The 13,480-nt window shown below is 36.6% G+C and overlaps 1 protein-coding gene across 2 annotated transcripts in view; it reads left to right on the top strand.

Annotated features, from left to right (window-relative positions):
• The window catches only part of FAM174A (family with sequence similarity 174 member A), a 45,141-nt gene that overhangs the window by 15,269 nt on the left and 16,392 nt on the right, over nucleotides 1-13,480 (top strand). The window contains exon 2 of one of the 2 annotated variants that reach the window (XM_062212359.1): nucleotides 3,971-4,105. In XM_062212359.1, the coding sequence (XP_062068343.1) occupies nucleotides 3,971-4,105 (135 nt within the window). Of the gene's footprint in view, nucleotides 1-3,970; nucleotides 4,110-13,480 lie in introns of those variants that run through there. The other variant, XM_062212360.1, reaches the window with a different exon arrangement.

Raw genomic sequence — 13,480 nt, 5'->3', positions numbered from 1 at the left:
GTACTCTATAGTTAACAGATCAGGGAGGACATATGGTATTTGTCTTTTTGGAGCCCAGTTATTTTAATAGTGTATAAGTGTTTGGATTTTCCTTGAGACAATCATTGCATATGGTAATACATATGTTTTCATAGTATTTGTTATTTTTATAGTCAAGTACTTGTCATGACCATGAAACCATTGCTAACTATGTCTTTTGATGGGGCAAGGATGTTTTAAGTAAGAGTTTGTCAAGTTTAAGTTCTACATAATAATATACAACACTTCTTTTTACTCATTTTTGTATTGATTAATACATGTACACAAGTAGGATATTCATTTAAATTGGATTGCAAACCTTAGCAATATTGTGGGTATGTGCACATGCATACATAAACACATATACCCATACTTACACATTGATACACATTGATTTAACAACCTAAACATAATTTATTTCTGATGCACTATTAAGAAAAGACTAATTTGGGGCAGGTATATGGCTGAGGAGCTAAAAAGCCACTTGGGGCACCTGCCTCTCATACCTGACTGCCTGGTTTCAAGTCTCAGCTCTATTCCCACTTTCAGCTTCCTAATAATACCCAGGGAGGCAGCAGGAGATGGCTCAATCATTTGGTCCCTGTCAACAGCATGGGAGACCTGAATTGAATTTCTAGCGCCTTTCTTTTCCTGGGTCAGGCCCAGCCACTGCAGGCGTTGAGAGAGTGAACCAGCAGATGGGGGATATCTCTCTCTGTTTTGTGCCTCTCTCTGCCACTCAAATAAATAAAAAATAAAAACAATTTTCAAGACCTAGTTATACTTCATACTGCCTCATTTTTGCTATTTCTGTTTTGCATTAACTTTTCCATTGGTTAGCTTTCTAACTTTGAATACTGTGACTACAACCACTGTTTCCTCTTTATCTTTAACTTGATATATTGATAGATCTATAATTAGTGGCTGGTGGAGGTTATGTTAGTTTTTGTCCTGATTTAGTAATATTTTATAAATTTCAGTCACCAAGACCAAGTGCTTTATACTCAGGGGCTAGTATGTATTGCAAAAATTCCAATAGATCTGTTTGTGAGAAACATTTTCTTATGTGTAGCATTGAGGTTGTTGTATTGGAAGGAAATCAGGCCTTGACTTCAGGGTCATGGTTTTGGATCACTGAGCTGAAAATCACTAAGAACCTCAAACATATTTAAGAATCATCTTAATCAGTAGGACAGTGTGCTAAAAAGTGGTTTTACAGTGGTGAATAAAACAGGCATGGTTGTTAACCTAGTAGAATTTAGTGAAAGAGACAGTTGAATAAACGCCCACATAAACATCATGTGAATGCAAGTGGCGATAAAGTACAAGCTATTTGAGAGCTAGAAAGCAGAGGTGCTGGCTTAATTCACTCAGTATGATGTTTTCCAGATCCCTCCATCTTGTTTCAAATGACTGGGTTTCATTGTTCCTTACTGCTGTATAGTATTCTATGGAGTACATGTCCCATAATTTCTTTATCCAGTCTACTGTTGATGGGCATTTGGGTTGGTTCCAGGTCTTAGCTATTGTGAATTGAGCTGCAATAAACATTAATGTGCAGATGGCTTTTTTATTAGCCAAATTAATTTCCTTTGGGTAAATTCCAAGGAGTGGGATGGCTGGGTTGTATGGTAGGGTTATGTTCAGGTTTCTGAGGAATCTCCAGACTGACTTCCATAATGGCTTAACCAGTTTGCATTCCCACCAACAGTGGGTTAGTGTCCCTTTTTCCCCACATCCTCTCCAGCATCTATTGTTGGTAGATTTCTGGATGTGAGCCATTCTCACCGGGGTGAGGTGAAACCTCATTGTGGTTTTGATTTGCATTTCTCTGATTGCTAGTGATCTTGAACATTTTTTCATGTGTCTGTTGGCCATTTGGATTTCTTCTTTTGAAAAGTGTCTATTGAGGTCCTTGGCCCATCTCTTCAGTGGGTTGTTTGTTCTGTTGTTGTGGAATTTCTTGATTTCTTTGTAGATTCTGGTTATCAACCCTTTATCTGTAGTATAGTTTGCAAATATTTTCTCCCATTCTGTCGGTTGCCTCTTCACTTTCCTGATTATTTCTTTCGAAGTACAGAAACTTCTCAATTTGATGCAATCCCAAATGTTAATTTTGGTTTTGACTGCCTGTGCTCCTGGGGTCTTTTCCAAAAAGTCTTTGCCTGTACCTATATCTTGCAGGGTTTCTCCAATGCTCTCTAATAATTTGATGGTTTCGGGCCGTAGATTTAAGTCTTTAATCCACGTTGAGTGAATTTTTGTGTAAGGTGAAAGGTATGGGTCTTGCTTTAAGCTTCTGCATATGGAAATCCAGTTTTCCCAGCACCATTTATTGAATAGATTGTCCTTATTCCAGGGATTAGTTTTGGATCTTTGATCAAATATAAGTTGGCTGTAGATGTTTGGATTGATTTCTGGTGTTTCTATTCTGTTCCATTGGTCTATCCATCTGTTTCTGTACCAGTACCATGCTGTTTTGATAACAACTGCCCTGTAGTATGTCCTAAAATCAGGTATTGTGATGCCTCCGGCTTTGTTTTTGTTGTACAAGATTGCTTTGGCTATTCGAGGTCTTCTGTGTCTCCATATGAATTTCAGTATCATTTTTTCCAGATCTGAGAAGAATGTCTTCGGTATCTTGATTGGTATTGCATTGAATGTATAAATTGCTTTTGGGAGAATAGACATTTTGATGATATTGATTCTTCCAATCCATGAGCATGGAAGATTTCTCCATTTTTTGGTATCCTCTTCTATTTCTTTCTTTAAGGTTTTGTAGTTTTCATCATAGAGTTCTTTAACGTCCTTGGTTAAGTTTATTCCAAGGTATTTGATTGTTTTTGTGGCTATTGTGAATGGGATTGATTTTAGAAGTTCTTCCTCAGCCTTGGCATTGCCTGTGTATACAAAGGCTGTTGATTTTTGTGGATTGATTTTATATCCTGCTACTTTGCCAAACTTAAGCCAGTCCCAAAGAGACAAATATCATTTCTTTTCCCTGATCGGCGACAACTAACTGAGCACCAAAGGGGAAACCTACGGAAATGAAATGGACACTATAAGAAACAATGACCTGATCAGCTTAGGTCCTGACTCTAGATATAGAATGTAATACTTTATCCTTATACTTTGCGTTTCTGTGTGGGCACAAACTGATGAGCTCATTACTAATGATATACTGAAGTGATCCTCTGTATATAAAGAGAATTGGAAATGAAAAAAAAAATAACAACCTGGTATTGAAGGGGAAATGGCATAGAAAGTTAATTAATTTGAAAAAAAAAAAATCATGTGGGTTCTCTGTCTTTAATGTGCTGTACATTGCTATTTGATGCTATAATTAGTAATCCAATGGTAGTTTTTTTCACTTTGTAGTGCTATATGGGCAAAATGTTGAAAACTTTACCTAATATATACTAAGCTGATCTTCTGTATACAAAGAGAATTGAAAATGAATCCTTACATGAATGGAAGGGGAGAGGGAGCGGGAGAGGGGAGGGTTGCGGGCGGGAGGGAATTTACGGGAGGGGGGAAGCCATTGTAACCCATAAGCTGTACTTTGGAAATTTATATTCATTAAATAAAAGTTAAAAAAAAAAAATATCATAAGAATAAAAAAAAAAAAAAATAAAAAAAAAAAAAAAAAAAAAAAAAAAAAAAAAAAAAAAAAAAAAAAAAAGAAAGCAGAGGTGCCAGGACAATTGGCAGAGAAGAAAATATTTCAGAAGAAGACATATTGATAGCACACAAACATATAGAAATAGGTTCTGTTTCAAGAATTATAGGTGATCTTAGTTGGTAAGTTTTTTTATATTCCTGAAATATAACCATTCTGGTTTTAAGTGCCTCCTTTTTCAGGAACACAGGGATAGTTTATTTTTAATTTGCAAATAAGCTAACAATCACTTATATCATATTAAAGTATTTATTAACTTGTTCTTTTTTATAGGATGAGGAGAAGAAATCGAAAGACCAGAAGATATGGTGTTTTGGACACTAACATAGAAAACATGGAATTGACACCTTTAGAACAAGATGATGAAGATGAGGATAACACATTGTTTGATGCTAATCATCCTCGAAGGTAAGCGATCAGTAGTTTAATTACACGAATCAGGAAGAAGAAAAGCATGGCAAATAAATTGAAGAAGTAAAACAATTTTTATTCTAGCAGATTTTATCCAATTCTCTTTCATGAAGTCCTTTGTACTTATCCAATACCTTACATTCATGATACTGCACTGACATAAATGTAAACAATAGAGTACCATCCCCTGAAGAAATCTCCATTGAAGATCTCACTGCAGCTTTGCTTTTTAACTTCTTCATCCCTGTGATATATATTAACTCATATGTGTGTGTCAGAGTGTGTGTGTGAACTGTTTAGCACACTTGACTTTCTTGTATTGTGAAGATTTTGTTGTTGTAATTTGAGTTATTGCATTTACATGCAGTATTACTCAGCAGAATTATAGGGCTGATAGTTTATATGGTCTGATAATGAAGCTACATTGTTTACAATCAGATCTATGTTCCCTGAGTGTTAAGACCTTTTCTAAGTGGTTTGGAGAAACATAATTACATGGGTAGAGAATTAATTCCAATGTAAACAGAGTCAGGGAAAAGAGGCAACAAAGATTCTAGTCAGTAAGGAAAGACTTGTTAGGATGGATGGGATTATTAGATGAAGGAAAATTAGAGTCCATTATCAAGTATAAATACAAACAATACAGAAATCCTAAGATTACAAGCAACAACAATGATATTTAGGTTATTAAATTAGATATATATATATATATGTGTATGTGTACATATATATATATACAAGTAATGTATTATCACTATTGCTAAAGCAATGTACATATATAGAGATATATAGATATATGTTTATAGAATATATGTTTAATTTATTTTTAAAATAGTTTCAGTACATATATTTGTATATATACATATGTATAAAGGAGCTTTTAGGATTGCTGGTAATTCATTCATTTAATAAAATATAATAATTGTGAAATGCCAATTATGCAATTATAAGCATTCAAGCCTTGGTAAGCAACCTGAAAAAACAGCTGTATCTGCTCCTAAGGGACTCAGTTTCTTAGTGAAAACACACATGAATAAAATGCATAAATTAAAAAGTTTATAACATTTGATTTTGTCCCCTGGAAAAACAATAATTGCCTATAACTTTTGTATGGCTTTAAGTAAGTATAATATTACCAGTTGTTGACTGTGTTTTAGGAGTGAGCCAGATGAAATTGCTGATTTGAATTTAAGAGCATTGTATGTAGCAGACATTTATCTTTCTGTATTAAATTACAGGAAGAATAATGTGGAGAACAATTGAAAACTGAGCTTGACTGGGAGAATAGCACATAAAGTATCTCATCTTGGGTTCACTGTAAGAATGTGCTTATTTAGCAGGATGGCGGTGGACTCTGATCACTTGTATATTATAATAACTAATTTAAATTTTTGATAAAGATGTTGTATTAAGGCATCTCCTATTTACATACATAGAAAAGAAAGAAAAGGAAGTTATTAATCTAGGAACTCAGCATTGTCACCAAAGAAGAATTGAATTTGAACCCCAGTCCATATATTTCTAGCATGGCTGATTACAAACAAAGATTGTTTTAGACAGAAGCAACCACCCAAATTTTAATAGTTGTGAAAGGTGATACTTTGGGGAATTCAAGCCACTTAGATTATCTAAAACACAATCTGTTGTGTGAACATGTGTATTTATATATGTGAGATTGGGAGGTAGGAGAATCCAAAAAGAATTGGAACAGGTAGGTTCAAAAATGCTAGCAGTTTCCATGAGATATAATTACTTATGACTATCTTTCATTCTATATCCTGACTCATCACAGGCCTTCCCCCATTACTTGTTCTTCTTTTGTGCCCTATGTTTCATAAATTGCACATGCCATTAGAGACCTAAACACTACCCAGTTACACCAGTAATGAAAGAATTAAGCATAAGGTGGTATGAGAACATTTGGAGGGTACATAGGACACTTCACCAAGAATGTGTGATCAAGGAGATCTAGGAAGTGATGTTTAAATTGAGAACTGAAAGATGACTAGAAATCAGCAATGTGAAAGTCAATATAGGGGCAAGGTTTGGAGACAGGAGAGATACAAAGTACTGGGACAAAGAGAATATAGAGAATTCAAAGAACTAAAAGAAATTAAATAGGTGCTATATCAATATTTGTGAGAATAAATAACATTTTTGATTTCTGGATACAGAAAATTGATTGATACATAAGGCAGAACAAGGAAGGAGTCAGAAGGCGAACATGTGGTGGTGATATTGGGAAAATAACAGCCTAAGATGTCCCAGCTCATCTCTCCTCATAAAAGCAATGGTATAGCAGCAATCTACCTATTAAAGTAACTATGGGAGGGCCGGCGCCGTGGCTCAATAGGCTAATCCTCCGCCTGCGGCGCTGGCACCCTGGGTTGTAGTCCCGGTCAGGGTGCCGGATTCTGTCCTGGTTGCTCCTGTGGCCTGGAAGTGCAGTGGAGGATGGCCCAAGTGCTTGGGCCCTGCACCCGCATGGGAGACCAGGAGAAGCACCTGGCTCTGGGCTTCGGATCAGCGCTCTGCGCCGGCCGCAGCACGCCAGCCGCAGTGGCCATTGAGGGGTGAACCAACGGAAAAGGACAACCTTTCTCTCTCTCTCACTGTCCACTCTGCTTGTCAGAAAAAAAAAAAAAAGGTAACTATGGGAGAACTTCTGAATATGACAAAAAAGCTAAAGCAAAGCAGTGGAGCGCAAAAAACAAGGATGATGGCATAAAAATATGTAGGGGGCATGTAACCTGCATCAGCCTCTTACTCCACTGTAGTACAGCTCAGCCTTGAGCAGGATCCTATGGAACATAGTCTCCTTGTGAAGGACAGAATGAGAGCAAGAGGACCCTAGAAGACTCTACCACTGAGAACCCCAGCAGCTATCACTGACAGAGCTGCATGTTGTCCATGACACTGCATGCCCTGGAGCAGAACCTGCCACACCTCACTCCCAGGTTCAAGTGAGAGTCCTTTGCCATTAAGGCCAGTCCCTTAAACCCAGAGGAGAGGACTACTTCAAATGCATAGATTTCAATTTACAGCAACAGGGACATAAAAAAAAAAATCAAGGAAACATGGCAGTACCAACAGAACACAATATAATCCCAGCAGCTGATCCCAAAGAATTAGGTCTACAAATATTCTGACTTACATGCATGCATACATACATATATAAAGATACTTATCAAAGAAACTCAGTGACTACAAGATAAGACAGATAGACAATGCCAAGAATTCAAGAAAAAAAATAATGAACAAAATGAGAAGCTTAAGGAGAAATACAAATCATAAAAAAGGACCAAATTCTGGAGCTGACAAATATAATGAAGGAAATGAAAAGTTGAACAGAGAACTTGAACTGCAGATTTGATCAAGTCAAAAATAATGGCTGAAATTTCTCAAATTTTGAGAGGGAAATACACATCCAGATTCATGAATCTCAAAGGAATTCAAATAGATTCAAACCAAAGAAGACTATTAGGAAACACATAACCAAATTTTCAGATCAAAGACACAATAAAATTTTAAAGAGAACAAAGAAATACTGATGTGTATAAAAGGGAACCCCCATAAGACTACCAGTGCATCTTTCAGCAGAAACTTCATAATGAGGCATTATATTCGAAATACTCAAAGAAAACAGTTGTCCACCCAGAATGCTATACTCAGCAAAATTATCCTTTAAAAATGAAGGAAAGATAATGTATTTCTAGAACAAATAAACTGAGGGAGTATGATTATTAGACATGCCTTAAAAATTCTGATTATTCAAATTGAAATGAAAACACCCTAAATATCAAATGGAAGGCAGATGAAAGCAAAATTTCATTGGTAAGAGTAAATTCATAGACATACATGGAATAATTTAATGCTTTATTGTTCTGTGTAAATTAGGTAAACCTTAATTTAAAGTTAAAAGGTAAAACTTTGCTGACGGATATACAGTATAAAAAGAAACTTTCAAAAACACAAAATTGAGGGGGGATAGAGAGTTAAAATGTAGATTTCTAAAATGCAATTAAAGTTAAATTGTTACCAACATAGAGGAATAGTTATGGCTAGGGGATATTTTATGCAAGTCTCAAACTAACCACAAATAAAAGAAAACCTATCATACAATGCACAAAAGATAAAAAGAAAATAAAGAAAATCATTACCAAAACATCAACTGAACAAGGAAGGTTGGAAGAGGGACAGATAAAACTGAAAAATAGAAAATCTTAACAAAAGAGCAATAGTAAGTCCTGATGTTCAATAATTAAATATGAATAGATTAAATTCCTCCAGCAAAAAACTGGAGGAAGAAAAGTGTCTGAATGAATCTATGAAAAGGTATTATCTTTTTATTATATAAAGAGATTTAATGCACTTTATAGATACAATTCTAAGAACATGAATATTTCTTAATTTTTGAGATAACATTTTTAATTTATAGACTAAGGCTTAATGCTCCACTAAATAAAGAGTTCAACAAGTAAAACATAAAAAATTAAAAAATTAGGATTATATGCAAGGACTATAAAAAATAATCAAATCAAAAGATGTCAATTTCACTGAAATATAGTAATTTTTTTTTAGATTCTCTGTAAATAATAATTACCACAAATCAGAGAAAACATGTGATATTTATCTTTTTTGGGTCTAGCTTATTTCACTAAGTATAAAAGGATTTCAGTGTTCCATTACAATAATGAATAAACATCCAGACAGAACATCGAAAAAGAAACAGGACAAAAACTTTTTAGGTTTAGCAGAAGTTTCTATTCAACAGCAAAAGCATACCCATACTCAGCTACCTGTCAACACATGAGTGGATCACATGTCAAGTCACAAAACAAGTCTTGATAATTTTAAAGAGAATGAAGTTATTCCAAGTACCTTTCTGAACTTAAATAAATAAAGCTAAAAGTCATTAAAATCAAGAGAACAGGAAAATTTACACTGGAGACAAAAATAATACTTTTCAAACCAATCTTTGGTCAAAAAGGGAATCAGAAATCAGTGTAGATTGATTTACAGGTACTAGGTTATAGCTACTTAGGAGTAAGAAGTTCAGGGGTTTTGTTGCATATAGCAGGATGACTATAGATAATGTGCTGTATATTTCTGTATTAAAAACATAAAAGATAGATTTTTAGATAGCTCCTTTATAAAAAAAATTAAATACTCAGAAAGAAAAAACAACAAATGCTGGATGTTTAGGAGAGAGAACACTTGTATGTTGTTTTTGGGAATGAAAATTGGCAAAGACATTATGGAAAACAGTATGGCAGCTCCTCAGAAATCTAAAAGTAGATCTACCATTTAGCCCCCCAAAATCTTGGTGTGTTTATGCATTCATTCAAATCTTCTATCTTTCAGGAGTCCTCTAAAGTTTTTTACATTTAGATTTGCATATTTCTTGAGGTATTTATTTTTAGATTTTGTATGGGGCCAGTTGGTCTATTATTTAGAGTTTATTGGATATACAAATACTATCAACTTACCAAAAAATAATTTATAAAATTATTGAATTCAATAATAAAAAAATAGAACATAATAAAATTAGGGCTATGGTGAGAACAGAACAAAGACAGCAGTTGGTAGGAACTATTGTCTTAGTTCCACACTATGCTAATGCACACACACACACACACACTATACTAGTACATACTACACAATATACATATATACCTAAAGTACAGCAATGTGAATAAAGTTAAAAATACTGTATTGTGGACTTGAAATTTATTAAGAATATAGATCATAAACATTCTCATCAGAGAAAGAAAAGATATTAAATCTGTGAGATGATGGGCTTCTTTATTGTGGTCATTGTTTTTTTTTTTTTTTTTAAGATTTATTTATTTATTTGAAAGTCAGTGTTACACAGAGAGGAGAAGCAGAGAGAGGGGGAGCTCCTCCATCTGCTGGTTCACTCCCCAACTGGCCACAGCAGCTGGAGCTGTGCTGATCAGGAGCCAGGAGCCTCCTCCAGGTCTCCCAAGGGGCCCAAGGACCTAGGCCATCTGCCACTGCCCGCAGAGCTGGATCGTAAGTGGAGCAGCCAGTACTCAAACCGGCGCCCATATGGGATGCTGCCACTGCAGGCAGCTGCTCCGCCACAACGCTGGCCCCTGGTCATTGTTTCTTTTTTTTAGATTTATTTTGTTTATTTGAAAGAGTTACAGAGAGAGGTAGAGACAGAGAGAGAAGTCTTCCATCTGCTGGTTCACTCCCAGATGTCCTCAGTGGCCGGAGTTGCGCTGATCCGAAGGCAGGAGTCAGGTTCTTCTGGGTCTCCCATGTAGGTGCAGGGGCCCAAGAACCTGGGCCATCTTCTACTGCTTTCCCAGGCCACAGCAGAGAGCTGGATCAGAAGAAGAGCAGCCAGGACTAGAACTGGTGCCCATATGGGATGCTGGCCAGGGCTTTAACCTGCTGCGCCACCCCTGGTCATTGTTTCTTATAGCATATATATATATATATATATATATATATATATATGTATGTATTAAGGAAGTCACCGTAATTTTATACAATTTTTATTTGTTGATTATACCTTCTTTAACATGAAAAAAGAAGATAGATTATGAAACAATTTTAGTCTATACTAATCATCAGTTATTCCCTAATTTGTGAAAATTCATTTTGAAAATTTCAAGGCAAGAAACAAAGTTTTGGGCATTATTATTATTATTATTATTATTATTATTATTATTAGAGAGGGACAGAAAGAGTGCTCCTGTCTGCTGATTCCTTCCACAGATGCCTGCAATGGCCAAAGCAAGGCCTGACTGAAACTGAGAACTGGAAACCCAATCCAGGTCTTCCCCATAGGTAGCAGGAACTCCTGCTTGAGCCATCACCTGCTGCTCCCTAGGATCTGTATTTGCATTAGCAGGAAGCTGGTAAGGGGAACTGGAGCTGGGACTCAAATTCAGGACTCCAGTGTGGGACACAGGTGTTTTAACCAGCACCTAACTGCTGCAGCAAACATCCACCCCCAAAGTTGTATTTTGTAGATACTCTGACTTCCTGGTTTGGAGGCGCCCAAGATAAGGAGTAGGGTGACAAAGAAGTTTGTGGCTAGGATGACTTGGATTATTCAAGGGTTTTAGAAGGTATTATAAACAGGATGTAAGTATTCTGTTTCCAGCGTGTATGAGAGAGAAATGGTAGTAATGAGAAGCAAGCTTTAAGAGTAGGATCATAAAGTCATCTTGAAATTTTTAGTAGTCTGACTCAGTTTTCTTAATAAATAAACAGTTGGGGCCAGCATTGTGGAGCTGTGGCTTAAGTCACTGCCTGTGACACAGACATCCCATACAGGCGTGTTTCAAATCCCAGCTGTTCCACTTCCAAATCCAACTCCCTGCTAATGTATCCAAGAAAACAGCAGAAGATGGCCAAAGTCCTTTGGTACCTGCACCCTCATAGGGGACCCAGATGAAGTTCCAGGCTTCGGGCCCAGCATTGGCCATTGCAGCCGTTTGGGAAGTGAACCAGTGCATCAGTGGATGGAAGATGTTCATTCATATTTCTCTCTCTCCCTCCCTCCCTCCCTCCTCTCTCTCTCTCTCTCTCCTTTCTGTAACTCTGCCTTTCAAATATTAAATGAATAAATCTTTTTTAAAGAAAGAAAAATAAAGAAAACAGCAAATTATTAACTATGTTTACTTATTCATTCGTCCTTGCAATAAAGGAATGATCTGTTGGCTATTGAAGTACTAAGCACTGGTCTTGGTGCTTGAATATATAATTAGAGCAACCACAGAAGAAAAAAAAAAATCTTACCTTGGTGAAGTTTAGCTTTTAGTGGCAAAAAGTGAGACTGATAGGTTGAAGTTCATATTAAGTTTCATTTTTCCTTATATACCCTTCCATTTGATTTTTTTCTTCTAAGACCCTATATTCACTTTTTGAGAAAATCTTTTGTTTAGAAATAATTTCAAGGCCAGCGCCACAGCTCACTAGGCTAATCCTACACCTGCGGCGCCGGGTTCTAGTCCTGGTTGGGGCGCCGGATTCTGTCCCAGTTGCTCCTCTTCCAGTCCAGCTCTCTGCTGTGGCCCGGGAAGGCAGTGGAGGATGGCCCAAGTGCTTGGGCCCTGCACCCGCATGGGAGACCAGGAGAAGCACCTGGCTCCTGGCTTCAGATCAGTGCAGCGCCAACCGTAGCGGTCATTTGGGGGGCGAACCAATGGAAGGAAGACCTTTCTCTCTGTCTCTCACACTAACTCTGCCTGTCAAAAAAAATAATTTCAAAGCTACAGAAAAATTCTAAGGATAAAAACAGCACAAAGAAGACTTTATGATTTTTACCCAGATACGATTAGTCTTAACATTACATTTGTTGTTTTGCATGTTTTCCCTTTCATAGCATGGTTACAGAAATATTCATCTCCCTAGCTTTAGAGTTACCTGATGTTCTGATGCTCCTTCATAATTAGATTTAGATTATGCATTCGTGGCTGAAATACTGCATGTATCACACTGTCTCCTAATGATGCCATAATCTGGATATGCAGGGTGTCCATCTGTCCTTCATTGGCAGTGGTACTTTTTATGCACCTGTTCAACATTTTTTCCAATTTCTCCAGAGTGTTACTGATTTTTTCCCCTTTACAACTGATAAGGACAAATTTTAAAATCATAGAAATATTCTGCAATTTATCAAAATTTTTCCGAATATTTAGTGATTCTTTTCTGATCTGAGCTTCACTGTGATAGTTACAAAATAATTATTTCCTGACTGCAATGTTTACTTCAGTTTTACTAGTCAGCATTGATATTCTCCCTTTTTCTTTGTTTATCTATCAGTGGACCTATCAACAGTATAGAATCATGATTTTTTTTCCTTGTTTTAATTTTTAAAATTAATTTGAAAAGCAGTGAGCTCCATAGAGAAATTCAAAGGCCAACAGGTATAGTATCTTTCATCTCTTGGTTCACTCCCCAAATTCCTGCAAAAACTGGAGGTGTATCAGGCTCAAGACAGGAGTCAAGAACCCAGTCTGGGTTTCCCACATGGGTAATAGGAACCCAAATACTTGAAAATCAGATATTGACCCCCAGGATGTGTATTAACCAGGAGTTAGACTCAGAAGTGGAGCCAAAAAACCCAGACTGTGGTTTAACTACTGTGCCCAGTGCCCACCCTGATTTTCCTCTTTTCCAAGGTTTATAATTTATGCTGTGCTTGTTTATTCTAGTGGTCCCAGGTGAGGGTAAGGGAGCCTCTTCCAGGGGGTTTCTGTGCCTTTGTGCCTTGCTCCCATTTTTTTAAACACTTCCCTAATTTCTAGTCTAATAAAATATTCCAGGCTCATTTTGTAGCCAGGCTATGAAATCAGTCATTTCTCCAAAGAGCCCTGATTCCTTTGAGGG

The sequence above is a fragment of the Lepus europaeus genome, chromosome 15, assembly GCF_033115175.1.
Source record: "Lepus europaeus isolate LE1 chromosome 15, mLepTim1.pri, whole genome shotgun sequence".
NCBI lineage: Eukaryota > Metazoa > Chordata > Mammalia > Lagomorpha > Leporidae > Lepus > Lepus europaeus.
This window is presented reverse-complemented; position numbering and strand designations above follow the sequence as displayed.